The 16,831-nt window shown below is 36.4% G+C and overlaps 1 protein-coding gene across 6 annotated transcripts in view; it reads right to left on the bottom strand.

The window, feature by feature from the left end:
* The window catches only part of LOC111044246 (rho guanine nucleotide exchange factor 18), a 165,135-nt gene that overhangs the window by 83,588 nt on the left and 64,716 nt on the right, over positions 1 to 16,831 (bottom strand). For 5 of the 6 annotated variants that reach the window (XM_039422381.1, XM_039422382.1, XM_039422384.1 and 2 more), the window contains one exon: positions 2,540 to 2,719. In XM_039422381.1, the coding sequence (XP_039278315.1) occupies positions 2,540 to 2,719 (180 nt within the window). Of the gene's footprint in view, positions 1 to 2,539; positions 2,720 to 13,089; positions 13,202 to 16,831 lie in introns of those variants that run through there. The other variant, XM_039422380.1, reaches the window with a different exon arrangement.

Genomic DNA, 16,831 nt, shown 5'->3' with positions numbered 1-16,831 from the left:
AAATATAAGTGATTGTTTTATATTTTAGGGTAAATAAACAACCCAGATACCAAATTTTTAGTATAATGTATATTTGAACTGTAATTTTTGTGATTTTTATGAAAGTGTTTACGTAACCTCATTTGGACTATTTTTATAAAAATTAGGGGGAGAAGCCGTTTTGGGTTTATCCTGTTGATTCTCTCCCAATCATTAATTTTATATTGTGATTGTGAAATAAAATAAATAATGAGGTATAAAATATCATAAGTATTTTTCAGGGCATTCTAATCGTTTTTAAATGAATCAAAAAGTACCCTTCATGTCGTGATTCAAAAACAAAACCAAAGGATAATAGTTGATTTATTTGATAAATTTTGACTCTACAATATATTGAGCCATCCGATGAATTATACAACGTCTAAGTAAAAATTATAGATCTGAATTGATACTCCACTCGAAATATCTAGACATGAACTGACTACGTGTTAGCTAAATTCTACAGCATAATTCATATTTATTCACAAAATCCACATTCATAGTTAGAGAAAATATTTCACGAAGAAGTTACTCTACAGAGTGATTTTAGTATTGTTAGTATTGTATCACTTAATGTTACCCCATTGTAAGTGTATAGTTAGTTATTTACGGGAAAAATTGTTTTGTCGCTTGAAGTTAGTAGACCTACTCAATCGATATATACACGGCAGTGCGAGACGATTATCTTTGAGCTGTATAACATTCTTTGCAAATTCCGGTCGTCTTATCAGCAGAATGTCTTTTACCATAGAATAATATGGTTATTAAGGTGAAAAGAGTTACATCGCGTATAATCTAAATGGGCGGACATTTTGTGCATATTCTTTAGAATCTTTAGTAACTAGGAAATAAGTGATAGCATATTAAATTTGTTTGTATAAATAACAAATACATATTTTTATGACAATAATTACAACTGAATTTCCGTTTTATAAAACACATTAAAAACTGGGTAGCAGGACTAACAAAATCACCCTGTATAAAAACCTCTCATACACCCATAGATACATCTGTAGTAGAACAAAATGATAATCCTATGTGAACCATGGAACAACTAAAGCTGTGTTCGACCATTGTAATTTGAACTTTACGTTTTTTTTTTAATTCACACTTGAAATTTATTGTTGGGAAAAATATCTTAGTTGCTGTCGATTAGTTTTATCTGCGTTAAATCTGCGTTAGAAATGGACAATTTTGGAAGAAATAGTTGCATGGTAGACAATACAATAATTATTGCATGAGATGAAATTCAACACACATAACAATGCGCGTTGATAAGGAGACGTGTGGCAGGGCAACAAAGCCATGTCCTGACAAGAGCTGGCACAATGGCCCATTGATTTCTTGTCAAATTGAGTCGCTCTGTGTAACCGAAACCAGTACAGCATTCCAGTGCTCCAACATAATATGGCCAAATCCACTTTAAACTATGAGTATTCCTAATAAATGATATCAATACTTTACATTTAACCATTTTCAAACATTATTAAATTCCAATTGGAATCAGTAGTATTTATAAAAACAGCAGTAGACAGTACAAAAATAAGACAGTTTGAAGTACATCTCATTATAGGGAGGAACCATTACAATGAACGGCGGTCTTCAGAGATGTGACTTACTAAGTTGAATACAGAGTGTAAGTGGAGTGCGATTAATTTCAAACCATCAGAGTCAGTTGAATGAGAAGCATTGAGGTTATTTTATAAACAATGCTGACACTTTGCTGTGATTCGCACTATAGAATGAGATGACAGGTATGCAAGTATCCATGGAGTTTCATATTTTATTTTATGATTGAGAATGTAGCCTACTATATGAAGGATTGACAGTTTATCTGAACCGATAAAAATGAAAATGTAAGGAAAATACTCTTTATTTGGCGGACATATAATAATTATGTAGATTATGGAGGAATAAAGAAATTAGAATTTAAGAAAGAAGGTTATAAGAATGCATACAGTACTGTATTCGTGCTTCTATCAATGACGCAATGACAAGATCTTCGTTATGAAAGCTAGAAGTCGATTTCTATCATTATATTATAGGCCTAATAATGACATGATTGAATCACTCACATTGTGGTATTTTTCTATTCGAATTCATTGAATTCTCAATCAATTAGTATACTGTATTAGAAGATTTTCGAAAACATTGGCAAAACCTAATTTCTGGGAAAATTCATTATTCATTAATTATTATCATATTTTTTGAGCTGATATTGTTAATCACAAGTGAAATCCATCTTTGCTATCATTACTATTTATTTATTCACTGGTAAAACTGAAACTGCACTTTCTTTATTGTTGGGTAACTCCAAGATGAACATGTGAGTGAGAATAGTAAGTAATAACGGATATAACCGGTATTGATTTACCATAGTTACGAGCTGATGAATTTCAAATAATTAAGATAATAACATATCGAAACAGGGATATATGTTATCCCTGGGAGTATATTGTATTGAGATACTGATAAAAACATTGATATTGTTAAAAAAAGCTATGATTTAAATAGTAGTTACCTAGAACAGGGTAGTGCTTGCCGGCAGGTGAGTGGGGCGTGACACTGATGATGGGCACAAGGGGGCCGCCATGGGGAGGCGCGCCCCCCTGCTGGCCCGAGGCAGACTCCATGCGAGAGGAGGGGGGGCCCCGCTGCACCAGGTAGTCGGTGATCACGTCCTCCTCGCTCTCACACTCATCTAAAACAATTCAATATTGAACAATATACAACAAAAAACCAATCAAATATTTTTATACAGTTAAAAACATTCTCTCTTTTCTGTGTAGGGTTACTTGTAATATAAATAGAAATAAAAATCTCAGTACCCTTTTTTGAATTATTTTATCACATGTTTCAACATTGATGCTATTTTCAAGTGATAAAAAACATTTTTCAAGTGATATGAAGTAATATAACTTTTTTATCACTTGAAAATGGCATCAATGTTGGAACATGTTGTGATAAAATAATTCAAAAAAGGGTACTGAGATTTTTATTTTTATTTCTATTTAAATTAGAAACATAGTCACGAGATAGGAAATGCTTCTGGAATGGCTTCAATAAGGGTTGTAATGGCGGTGGATAGATCTTTCATCCCAGTGCAGGATATTATTTCACTTGCAATGTTTCAGTGAAACATTTTTGCGTTAATTTCCATTTAATATTTACTGAGACTATTCATGCACTGCATATAAAAATTTAATATTAAACATTATTATGATATTAAGTAATTTCTCACATAATGACTCATAAAGTACAATAATTGTACATTCACCGAATAGCGAATAGGCTACACCGTTAGTTTGTAATAGAATAATTTCATTATGAGGAGATAAGTGCCCCTGCACACTGCACACTGCACTTGCATCATGATCAAGGATTACAGTTACAGCTGAACAATCATGGAAGGGCTAAATTATTGCCTACAGTGAGGTTAACTTCGGTCAGCATTGTTTAAATAGGGAGCATTGATTTTATTTATAAGAAATGCAGACAGTTTAATAGAGTGAATCTCACCGTTTTATGAGGTTTACTTAATACTGTGAGCATTGGTTGAATGGGAAGCATAGTTGGTATTTATAGTTGGAATGGTGACAGTGTGAAGTGACAGAGAAGGCCGACACCGTGACCCACTGAGCAGATGTGAGTTGTGACGACGCCCTTGGAACCGGCTACCTGTGCTCTGCTCTGCTCTGCTCTGCTCTGCTCTCATATGAGCACTACTTGAAGAGATCATTGACATGAGTGTGCTTCTTGCGCTTTGTCGCCGACACCGCACACACAGAAAAAAAATGCTAGCAGTAAAAACGATTCCGCACTGAAAAAGCGCAAACGCTTCTTCCGCATCGACTGGCAGATACAAATCCGTTTCAATCATTGCAGGTTACAAAAGTGATAGGGAGTTCAGTGCTTCCAACATTTTTCAAAAAGTGAATTTTACCTTATTTAAAGTTTGAAAGCGTATCACGGAGTTTGGTAATTTGAATACGTTTCCAAGTTTTTCCAACATTATATAAAGTTCAAAAACGTATTTCCATTCGCCAGAATTTACTTAAACGGTTTATTAATAGCTCATGTAAAAAATATAGGTAAAACGATAATAAAGCATAATTATAAATTACTCCCCCCTCGGATCAAGTTGTCGAGAGGGTGACATAGTGAAATTCATTTCAACAAACTCTCAGCATTATTGGTTGAATGGGGAACATTAATATTATTCATGAGGAACGATGACAGTTGAAAGAGAATCTCACTACAGAACTTGACCAGATTTTTTCAATTTACATGGAACCGAAAAATTCAAATAACTGTCAAACCAAATCGTCCTTAAGGCGGTTGAGATGATGTAATTAATAATAGTGGCAAAGTGTTTCGTTGGATCAATTTTTCAATCTCAATTTTAAATGAACAAAACCGACAACTTTCTCTACATGTTTTTCATTCAACTTCATCATTATTACATTTTTATATTACATTTGACGTCATTGTTTTCCATTACAATTTTTCCGTCATCCAGCGTTCTCATTTCCTTGTCATCTGACGATACTCGATACTCCAAAACGAGTCTTTTCTGTGAAGCTAAGCCTATTGATATCAGTGAATTTCAATTTAGCGTGTGTGATGGCGACAGTGGCGAATGATGATGCATCAAATCCACGTTTTTCCGGTGGACTGACGCAGAGTCACTTTGAACTGTGAACGTCGGTTGGATGGGAAGCACTGATTCAACTGACAAAGAATGCTGACAGTTTGGAGTGGTGCAGTGGTGAAGTAATCAATTCGGCTGTGCTTTGTCAGTCGTCATGCCGTGTGCCCGTTCATTGTTTTCGGGGGCCATGGCGCGGGGGGTAGGGGCGGCGCTGATTGAGTCTGTTCGCCAATTGTGTAGGGAGACGGAGAATCTCTATTAAAAGTATTCGGCGAATCCAGTCCACCTGTAGGAATGGCTGCTGAAGTCTACCGGCCGAAATTCTACACATCATAACCAAAACAAATCCAGTTGATATAATGACATTCAATTCAAACTGTCAACATTCCCAACAAATCTGAACTGTTTGTTTTGGATCTGAGATCGCAACAGGTTTTTCCAACATGATATCAAGTTCAAAAGCGTATTTCCATTCGCCAGAATTTACTTAAACGGTTTATTAATAACTTATGTAAAAAATAGTATATTTCGCATCTAGACCAGAAAATGAGATTTTTCCGGCTCGAAATCGGTTTTTTAAGTCCGAGGCCGTAGGCCGAGGACTAGAAAAGACTGAGAGCCGGAAAAACATTTTTGCCCGTGGTGCGAACGCTATTTTTCGCCACAAACAAAAATGAACAATATATATAATGAGAATAGTTGTTTACTAAGCACTTCCGAAAGCAGAAGTGGAAGGTGATAGCTCTAGCTGAGGTGAAATCTGAGGTAATCTGAATATCAGGAAATTGTCCAAGTATTTTTATTTTTATTCTGATTTGTTTAAATAACCTAAAAGATGATTTGTTCAATTATGTGGGAGGTGAGTTTATACTTTTTTATTCTTTAAAATGACAATAAGATGATATTATTATAAATTTTTAATTATTGAATAATGAACACAAATAATGAAAAGTTTTTTGATCACCTTTCTTAGTTCCATGTTAGCGGCTGGAAAGGGTACTCTTTCCGGCCTAGGCCGGAAAGAAACCTGTTCTGACGTCAGATGAGAGTCATCTGCAAACAATGTCTTTCAGATCTACGTAGGGACTGGAAAACAGCTGCTTTCTGTGCAGTGTGGCGAAAAAAAATATTGGTAAAACGTTAATAAAGCATTATTATAAATTACTCCCCCCTCGGATCAAGTTGTCGAGAGGGTGACATAGTGAAATTCATTTCAACAAATTCTCAGCATTACTGGTTGAATGGGGAACATTAATATTATTCATGAGGAACGATGACAGTTTAGAGATTCTCACTACAGAGCTTGAGCAGATTTTTTTCAATTTACATGGAAACGAAAAATTCAAGTATCTGTCAAATCAAATCGTCCATAAGGCGGTTGAGATGGTGTAATTAATAATAGTGGCAAAGTGTTTCGTTGGATCAATTTTTCAATTTCAATTTTAAATGAACAAAACCGACAACTTTCTCTACATGTTTTTCATTCAACTTCATCATTATTACATTTTTATATTACAATTGACGTCATTGTTTTCCATTACAATTTTTCCGTCATCCAGCGTTCTCATTTCCTTGTCATCTGACGATACTCGATACTCCAAAACGAGTCTTTTCTGTGAAGCTAAGCCTATTGATATCAGTGAATTTCAATTTAGCGTGTGTGATGGCGACAGTGGCGAATGATGATGCATCAAATCCACGTTTTTCCGGTGGACTGACGCAGAGTCATTTTGAACTGTGAACGTCGGTTGGATGGGAAGCACTGATTGAAGTGACAGAGAAGGCCGACACCGTGACCCACTGAGCAGATGTGAGTTGTGACGACGCCCTTGGAACCGGCTACCTGTGCTCTGCTCTGCTCTCATATGAGCACTACTTAAAGAGATCATTGACATGAGTGTGCTTCTTGCGCTTTGTCGCCGACACCGCACACACAGAAAAAAAAGCTAGCAGTAAAAACGATTCCGCACTGAAAAAGCGCAAACGCTTCTTCCGCATCGACTGGCAGATACAAATCTGTTTCAATCATTGCAGATTACAAAAGTGATAGGGAGTTCAGTGCTTCCAACATTTTTCAAAAAGTAAATTTCACCTTATTTAAAGTTTGAAAGCGTGTTACGGAGTTTGGCAATTTGAATACGTTTCCAAGTTTTTCCAACATGATATCAAGTTCAAAAGCGTATTTCCATTCGCCAGAATTTACTTAAACGGTTTATTAATAACTTATGTAAAAAATAGTATATTTCGCATCTAGACCAGAAAATGAGATTTTTCCGGCTCGAAATCGGTTTTTTAAGTCCGAGGCCGTAGGCCGAGGACTAGAAAAGACTGAGAGCCGGAAAAACATTTTTGCCCGTGGTGCGAACGCTATTTTTCGCCACAAACAAAAATGAACAATATATATATAATGAGAATAGATGTTTACTAAGCACTTCCGAAAGCAGAAGTGGAAGGTGATAGCTCTAGCTGAGGTGAAATCTGAGGTAATCTGAATATCAGGAAATTGTCCAAGTATTTTTATTTTTTATTCTGATTTGTTTAAATAACCTAAAAGATGATTTGTTCAATTATGTGGGAGGTTGAGTTTATACTTTTTTATTCTTTAAAATGACAATAAGATGATATTATTATAAATTTTTTAATTATTGAATAATGAACACAAATAATGAAAAGTTTTTTGATCACCTTTCTTAGTTCCATGTTAGCGGCTGGAAAGGGTACTCTTTCCGGCCTAGGCCGGAAAGAAACCTGTTCTGACGTCAGATGAGAGTCATCTGCAAACAATGTCTTTCAGATCTACGTAGGGACTGGAAAACAGCTGCTTTCTGTGCAGTGTGGCGAAAAAAAATATTGGTAAAACGTTAATAAAGCATTATTATAAATTACTCCCCCCTCGGATCAAGTTGTCGAGAGGGTGACATAGTGAAATTCATTTCAACAAATTCTCAGCATTACTGGTTGAATGGGGAACATTAATATTATTCATGAGGAACGATGACAGTTTAGAGATTCTCACTACAGAGCTTGAGCAGATTTTTTTCAATTTACATGGAAACGAAAAATTCAAGTATCTGTCAAATCAAATCGTCCATAAGGCGGTTGAGATGGTGTAATTATAATAGTGGCAAAGTGTTTCGTTGGATCAATTTTTCAATTTCAATTTTAAATGAACAAAACCGACAACTTTCTCTACATGTTTTTCATTCAACTTCATCATTATTACATTTTTATATTACAATTGACGTCATTGTTTTCCATTACAATTTTTCCGTCATCCAGCGTTCTCATTTCCTTGTCATCTGACGATACTCGATACTCCAAAACGAGTCTTTTCTGTGAAGCTAAGCCTATTGATATCAGTGAATTTCAATTTAGCGTGTGTGATGGCGACAGTGGCGAATGATGATGCATCAAATCCACGTTTTTCCGGTGGACTGACGCAGAGTCATTTTGAACTGTGAACGTCGGTTGGATGGGAAGCACTGATTCAACTGACAAAGAATGCTGACAGTTTGGAGTGGTGCAGTGGTGAAGTAATCAATTCGGCTGTGCTTTGTCAGTCGTCATGCCGTGTGCCCGTTCATTGTTTTCGGGGGCCATGGCGCGGGGGGTAGGGGCGGCGCTGATTGAGTCTGTTCGCCAATTGTGTAGGGAGACGGAGAATCTCTATTAAAAGTATTCGGCGAATCCAGTCCACCTGTAGGAATGGCTGCTGAAGTCTACCGGCCGAAATTCTACACATCATAACCAAAACAAATCCAGTTGATATAATGACATTCAATTCAAACTGTCAACATTCCCAACAAATCTGAACTGTTTGTTTTGGATCTGAGATTGCAACAGGTTTGGACAAATGCATATTGTATGTCCCCGAATTGTATTTGTCCATGAATCAAATTGAATAAAATGTTATTGTCTTTGTCAAATAATTTGAACACAGACTGATATAAATAAAGTATACTTAAAATTAGCAAACAGAACTGTGAGAAAGAAAATCTTTTATAATTATTTAGTAATCAATTGAGCCTTTTGGGCAGCTGTTGCATTTAAAGTGATCGCATGTAAAATTTATATCAGCCTACAGCAAGTCTGGCTTGATTTTTCATGAGATAATTTCATGATATCTATAATGAAATGAAATTTAAACTTTTTGTGTTGTTGAGAAGTTGATATTGTGGTAATTAATTATTCATATTGAATGAAAAAGACTAAGAAATTGTCTACCGGTCTTTCTAATTATCAATAAATCAGTGGTTTTTTGACAATTCTTAGTCTTTTTCATTCAATACGAAATTTAAACTATCAAAATCCGTTATAAATGAGATCAATGCTTCCTATTCAACCATTGCTGATAGTTTAGCGTGAATCCTACTATAGTTTAATACTGTAACTATTTTTACGTAAGGCGAATTTAGATCATACATTTTCCATACGATGAAAGATCACGATCAACGATACATGATGTTCGCAATTTCATTACCGAATATAATTTGTGAGCACGGTGATGCCAATAACTGCAAATTGATCACAGAATCAATAACCGTTCTATTAATAATAACTGGAGTGGCTGCACAAACAATGAGCCATGCTGTATTGGTAGGTAATAGACTATTATCCTGCCAAAAGCAGAATAGGCTCATGTCTCCATTTGCTCACAGCCACAGCAGCAGGCACTATCATCATTCTGTACCTGTACCTGTACTGTTCTGTACTGTACGTACTATGACTACATGTAGTATCGATCTCTTCGTTATAAATACAAGGGAAACAGGAGCTTGGTGCACAGTCACATTCAATTCAATCTGTCAGCATTGGTTCAATGAGAAGAATTGGTGTTATTTATAAGGGCAGCTGACACATTCACTGTGGTCCCTTCCAACTACAACATGCAGTCGTGTACTATACGCTCATCAGGCTCTAAATGTACGTTAAACAAACAAACCAACAAACCCCAATTCACCCTCTTAACCCCCCCCCCACTAGACCAATCACTGTAGCTGTAAGCAAGCATCCTATGGCATGTACCATCCCTACCATCAACACAAAAAACGCACCGCGGAAAATATTTTCATTGCCAAGAGAACACTCCCTATTTCTTTGCCAGTTTACTCAACAGACATGTGCCAGCTGAGGGTGGGATTCACTTGCAAATGTCAGAATTCCTTGTAAATATCAGCAGCTCTTCCCATTCAACCCGTGCTGTCAGCACTTGACAACGCTGATACCAATGTTGGACATTCACTTGTCGATATACCCTACAAATAAAACCAACCAAAACCATTCCGCTCAACCAAAGCTCACTGTATGGAGTGAATCTCAAATAATGCACAATATCATTATTAGCTGGCATTCACTTAGGTTGTCTTCCAATCTTCTCGGGTTGGTTGTACGCACACACACACACACACACACATATGAGATGGAGTATGATGCAAGTTGGAACGCTAATTAAAGCGTGTGTTGTCTTCCGACAAGTTTGGTAGGCTGGAGTGAAGAGGCTGGAGAAGCACAAGCGGAAACTTTGCCGGAGCAACAGAGTGGCAGAATGATGGAGTGATGGAGTCGAAACTGACTCCAGTTTCACTGAATATTGGGGAGTGGTGCACTGTGCATGCAGCAACAAGGGCAAAGTAGATAAGAAAATAATGCATTGATATTCACTTTGAACTGTCAGGATTCCCTATAACAGCAATGCTTCCAATTGCAATGAATCTTACTATATAGCAGGGAGCAGCATGAGTGTGTTTGTTGTGGCAACATTCTTCCGAATAATCAATCTTTGATCCAGGGAAAAGTTAATGACAAAAATGGAGTCAGTATAGTATCAATGATAAAAATCGATAATGACATCAATAAAAGTACTGTCAGTGAGGCACAATAAGATCGTTAGTACCCGTACTATTATAGAGAAAAATAGCATAAAGCTATATATTTTCCTACTATGGTAAAGCTACGGTACCTACTATTCCGTTATCCTAATACAACAAGTGAGCAACTTTTGTATTTAAGTATACAAGTTGGTATGTCGGACGATTCTCTTGATGAAATTTGGAATACAGTGAGTACACGTTACATCAATTTGAACCGGGTCTCATGTTTGGAATAATGACCTTGAGAAGGATTAATTTGCCCTTCGAGTAGCAGTTGATGAACTGTCAGCATTCCCTTATGAAAAAAGCCAACGCTTCACATACAACCAATACTGACTATACAACTAGTCAAAATCAATCATCTGGATTATTAACTGTTGTAAGCTTGTTGTAATAGCTTGATGAAACTTGAACTATAACTTATGAAATTTCATCTGTGTGCCGCTGTACTTTCAAGCGGAATTTCAGAATTTTTTTATAAAAAGGAATTGACTCCACACAAAACAGCACAAGTGTAGCTTGAAGTTATTTCATAGTATAGAATCCCATTATCCAAAATTTATGTGGACATTAGCACAAAAAAGAATAAACTCATTTCTGATAAGATAAAAAAATATTTCTCTTCATCGATAAACTCATCCTGTGAATGCTTCATTCTCTTCACATTCAGTTATATTGTAAAAATAGTCTATTCATGAACAAGCTGTTCAAGCCGTACATTAAAGAGCTTTAAGCCGAAATAGATATAGAATATAGAATCTGGTCAAATACAGAAAATCCAGTAGCCTATCGCACCCTACCTCGGTTTTGCATGAAAACAGGGAATTTAAGCTACAAGAACCATATTTATATTAATATATTGAATGGCAAACAATGATGCTATTTAATAGGAATGCTCGCTATTTAAAAAAGTGAGGGGAAAGGGGATGCTCCAAGTGCATGCTACTCGACGCTTGAAAGAGCCAAGCATGGCTGGCACTCCACCTTCCCAGTGTGTGGGTCAAGTCTCCCACTCCCTACCCCACTCAACTCAAAAACTACTGTGCCACGAATCATGTGTAGTGCTGGAAAGAATCAATATCCCTCATTATATAAATATATATTTCATAATTTTTCTTCCTTTTCCCCTTATTGCAAATAGCAAGGTTTTAGAAAAGACAATTCAATGTTCTAGACTGCATTCCTTATTGTTGGGCTGCACCAACCACCAAGTGATCAGTATTATGCTACTAAGGAAGGATTGACTGATTCAAGTACCGTAGTTGTTGAAGTATATGCACAAGTAATGGGGCAATATGCACCGTCTACGTTTAACGCTAATCTACCGGGTTTTAACCAAGCAGCTGATCTATCTCCATTTTTAAATCGAGCTGGTGCATATAGCCCTACTTACATCCCTAATATGTGACGCGCCTGGGGCTAGAAGACTAATCCAGAATCACAATGAGATATTATTTGAAAGAGTTCATTCATCGCTGCGTAATAGATTTGTTATTACTGTTAATTATGATTTATTGCAAAAAGATATTTGCCGAAACGAGAACCAGTCGTGGGATTATTTTTATGGTAAGCTATGGTGAACAATGGAAATTGTTCAATTATTATAAAATCTGAATAATTAGAAAAAATAAAGAAGATTGGCTAGTGGACAATTTGAAAGTGAACATATTGGAAAGGTGTGGATATTACATGAAACAAGGAATCAATATGCACACAATGTATTTGACATAGTATCATCACACAATGGCATACATTCAAAGTGAATTAATAGTTCAGCACAGTTTCACCAAAGATTCACTTCACTAGAAAATCCAGTCATGAATATGAACACTTTCCCTTTTCCCACTGGTAGATAATCTGAGTGCCTCTACAAAATAGCATGAGTTCGATTTACTCCCTGTTTGATTATAGTAACCGAACAGTGGTAACCAAAGTTTCCACCCTTAGCAGTTCTAGAGCCACCATCGAATTATAAAGCTATCTTGATGTATATGATGAGTAATCTGCATTAACGTAGCTTACAAGACAAAACTGGGCAGATCCCTACACAGGCAGTATACGCATCGCTTCGAAAGTGTGGATTTGTTTTAACATCTAGGAAAAATCTCTACCCCAGAGTCCCTATTACATGCAGTCATATTTATGATTATATTCATGGTCATGGATGTCTGACCATCTTTAATCAAATATTTGATTCCCTATTACACCTGTGTTAAGACCATCAGGCATTTGATGACGACAAACGATCAAATATCTATTATCTATGTCCGGACATGATCTATAGCCATAAATACCTATGACCAGATATATTACTGTATAACGACGCCCTTTGGTGATAAAGTAGCAATCTTAAGATGAGTATCTTATTACGGTAACTCAGCAGTGAAATAGGGCAGTTACCACACAGACAGTACATTCATCATACGTACGAGGATATGTATGACAGATGGGATATAAATTTAATACAGAACATTCAAAAGTTAGAGTTATTTCAACGATAAGGGAATCTTTCTCTAAAACAAAGCAAAATCTTATATGAAGATAACTCACCAGAGAAAACAGGGCAGTTGCCTCGCAGACAGTACATACATAGTTTCAAAAGTTCGAATTTCCTCGAGAAAAAGTGATACATAATCAAAGCATGTCGGTCACTGGCACTTGTTCACTACAGACAGACCCCTGATGGATGGGTGTCCTCGGGTCCTCGAACTCGTGAGGAGCTCGCCACCTCGAACCTCGAACCGCGAGCGAGGAGGTCAAACTCGGAGACGTTGCGACGCCACCACCTGTTGAGGCGGCGCCCGAAATTGACGTGAGCATCATCCCAGGCCACCCCATAGCCTGCTGCCAACCTAGCCACGCCAAATTCCCGCCAACTCATCCCTGTTTCCCTGCCTCCCTTACGCATTCTAACTACATCGCACATTATTATGACAAGCCAGCGATAACATTAAGCAACCAGTCGATAATGATGTGTGCTGCCGCTCCTGCTACTATCGAGTACCTATACTCAGAGTCACTACAAACTGTCACAATTATCTGAATAGGAAGCAATTATGTTAGCTATAAAGAATTCTGCCATTTGGAATTATTTTCATTTAAAGCTGTCAGCATTAGTTGATAGGGAAGCAATGGTGTTATTTATAAGGAATTCTGACAGTTTGAAGGAAATCTCATCTATTTAAAATTGTATAATATCATCACTTTATCCGAGAGCATTTTTGCAGAATGCCTCGACTGGTAGGCATACTATTATAATAAAGCCTAGTGAATCTTACTTTTAAGTGACAGCATTGTTTATGAACACCTATGTTTCTCATTCAACCAATGCTTTTTCGTAAAACGCCTTGCCTTTGTTATTCAAGTCGAACCAAGTCATGTAAAACATCACAAGACATTTGCTATCAAGGGGGAAAATTGTCACAGCAATGTATTTTTGGACATAATCTCAATCGTTTGAGATATTCTATAGGATTGGATGGAATTCTTCATATTGTTTACAGGGAGAACAATATTTTCTTCATATTTCTGGTGCTAATTTTCCAGAGCATCAGCTACTTACTATAATTGATTCTTCACATCTATATAAGAAGAGAAAGTAGGGTTGTGTTTGTTCGCATCAAAACATGTCAACTTGTGGATTGCATATCGGAAAAACGGGAATGATTTGGATCTCCAAACTTTGCACATAGATTCTAAAATATCAATCTCGTGCACCTCGGAGCCCAAATTTCAATTTTCCTTCTACATTTTTCAGAATTAATGTTCAAACTTCATTCATAGGACATGAATACATAACTTTATGTTAATATAGAACTAAAATCTAGAGACTACCTCTTCGAAACAGATGGTTGAAATTTGGCAACTAAATTAATAACCAGTCCAGATTTGTCAGGTTGCCATTGAGTTGAGGAAGGTTTCTAAACAAGATTTGAGTTCTGTCACTTTATTAGGTTACCACCACAACTATAATAAAAGAAAGAACTGGCTACTGAAAGAATTACTGGGCTGATCAACTTGAATTTTGCATGTAGATTCTTAATTAACCAAGGATGGTTCTAGGCCTATTTCAAACTCTTCAAGATTCCACTCCGTCAAGTTTTCAGTTTGTCAAGTTTTAAAAGAGACCCATGCGGAGCACGGGTTACCTGCTCGTTCCCAATTTACCAAGGAGAGAGGATAGCAATTTCGCCCTACCTTCTCTGCTTTAAATAAATCTTTCCTCTGAATGTGTGCCCTCTAAAAACATTAATCTTCCATTTCTTAATATAATAGCTGAAAAACATCTTCCTCTCTTTTCATTTCAGAGCCCTATGAAGTGAACTGCTGTACTTTATATAATTTTAGCTAATCATCTATGTACAGTAACTTCCATACAAAGTTCACAAACGCTTTGAAGCCATAAAATTAGAATAAAATGCTCGTATTTCCGTTTATTACCCAACGCCCTCTGCATACATTCAGCTCCTGTTAGTTCAAACAACATGGGCATAGAAACGGCTTACTTAGTCCTTTCAAGGTTATTTGCTTTTGGGCTTCCATGGAATTACTCTTTTTGGCTCAATAAATAGAGGTTTTTATTACATCTATATTCTCTCAAGTATGAGAGGTGTCACATTATTTTCATTGTTTTGTTGAGATCAAGCAGTGCATTTTGCGTCTTCAATGAAAAATCTAACTGTAACAGAACTTCATTTTTCATGAACGGTAATTGATTTAGAAATAAACGATAGCCTACAAGAAATGTTGACGAAGAATTTCTATCAAGTGAAAATGAAAGCACTAACTGTGTCAACAATAAAATAGTCTTATGAGTTTTGTTGTTTATGTCTTATTTGAATAGCATTACTGATTTCGATATCAAATGTTATATGAAGTATTATAAAATACAGTAACAATAGAAACTGGACAACTGAATTGTAAGCAAGCAGATGACTATTTGTAGTCGAAACTTCATTATTGGTCCTCAAGTTTTTTGAGAAAACATTACTGACAATTTAAATCGTAATGTGACAATGGTGCGTGATTTTTACTGATACAATTTAGAAGACAACATATCAATACTGTATGGTCTCAACATGCCATACATCCAGAGACGCTTCTAAGGGAGATTTTATCCTGAACGCCTCATTTCGTTGCATGGAGATGTGGAGTGGTAATTGAATCTTGGGACTATTTAAAGTGACATATAAGGACCTACATTTTGATGCGGAAAGTATAGTAAAAATTGTAAATAGGACAGTTTTGTGCATGACCCTGTTGTGTCTTTCCTCATGTCAAGTACGTATTTGAATACAATGTGATAAATATTTACATGGGACTACCTGGAAGTATGTGTCAACAAACACAATCACACACACTTGAAGCTCTAAGTGAGATAATAACAGAAGAAATTCGAGCGATACCACTTTGGCCCGTAAAAGTCTTTGCGGACAAAATTTATAGGTAGCCTACTTATTGAAACGATAATTAGAATTATCGGGAAAATTAAATGCGATGAATAAAGATAGTAGTGGAGTGTGTCGTTAGTAGTTATGACCTTGACCCAAGGTCATCCTGTCCCATGTTTCTCCAAGGTCATTCAAGGTAAATATATAACTTCCGTTTTTTATAATAAATAAGCGATTGTGATTGTAAATTAAGTAGTTTTATCATTATGAAATTATTATTTTATATAAGATTAGTTATTAAAAGTAAGAAATGAACGAGAAATATTTTCAATAATTTGGAAGATCAAAACTATGCATTGAATAACATCTGCCACGGTTTGGCAGATAGTGTTGCGTCCAAAATGTGATTCAACATCTGCACATCGAAATGCAATATTCAGAACAGTCCAGCTCGATAATTAATTTACACAGTTGCTAATTCAGACGAATTCCGGAATAAAGTGAGGGCGTGCCTATTTGGCAGTGCAGTGCGTTTGACAACTAAATTCAATGTGATTATACATCAACAAGAAGTCGATGATAACTGAATTATTCAGCTTTTGATCTGTGATAGCTTGGTGGATGAGGAGAGGCAGAATAGTAGGGTTCGTAACAGTCGCTGCTAATTACTGAGCTGTAACGTGAAATGGAACAAAGAAATTCTCACTATACATAGATCATAGAGCCACCAAAGGATCGATAACAAAGTGAAAAGTTGATTTTCCCAAACGTGACTAGTTCAAAATTATATTGCAGATTTTGGTTATTTATGGTGGTACCAACTGTAATGCTCGCTTCGCTAGCCCCAAACGTGGTGCTCATCAAATAGACTCGCCTTCAGACCTCTAGGGGTGGAATTAACA

Source organism: Nilaparvata lugens, chromosome 2, assembly GCF_014356525.2.
Source record: "Nilaparvata lugens isolate BPH chromosome 2, ASM1435652v1, whole genome shotgun sequence".
Classification (NCBI taxonomy): domain Eukaryota; kingdom Metazoa; phylum Arthropoda; class Insecta; order Hemiptera; family Delphacidae; genus Nilaparvata; species Nilaparvata lugens.
Note: the sequence above shows the minus strand (reverse complement) of the source record. Positions and strands in the feature narration are given on the sequence as shown.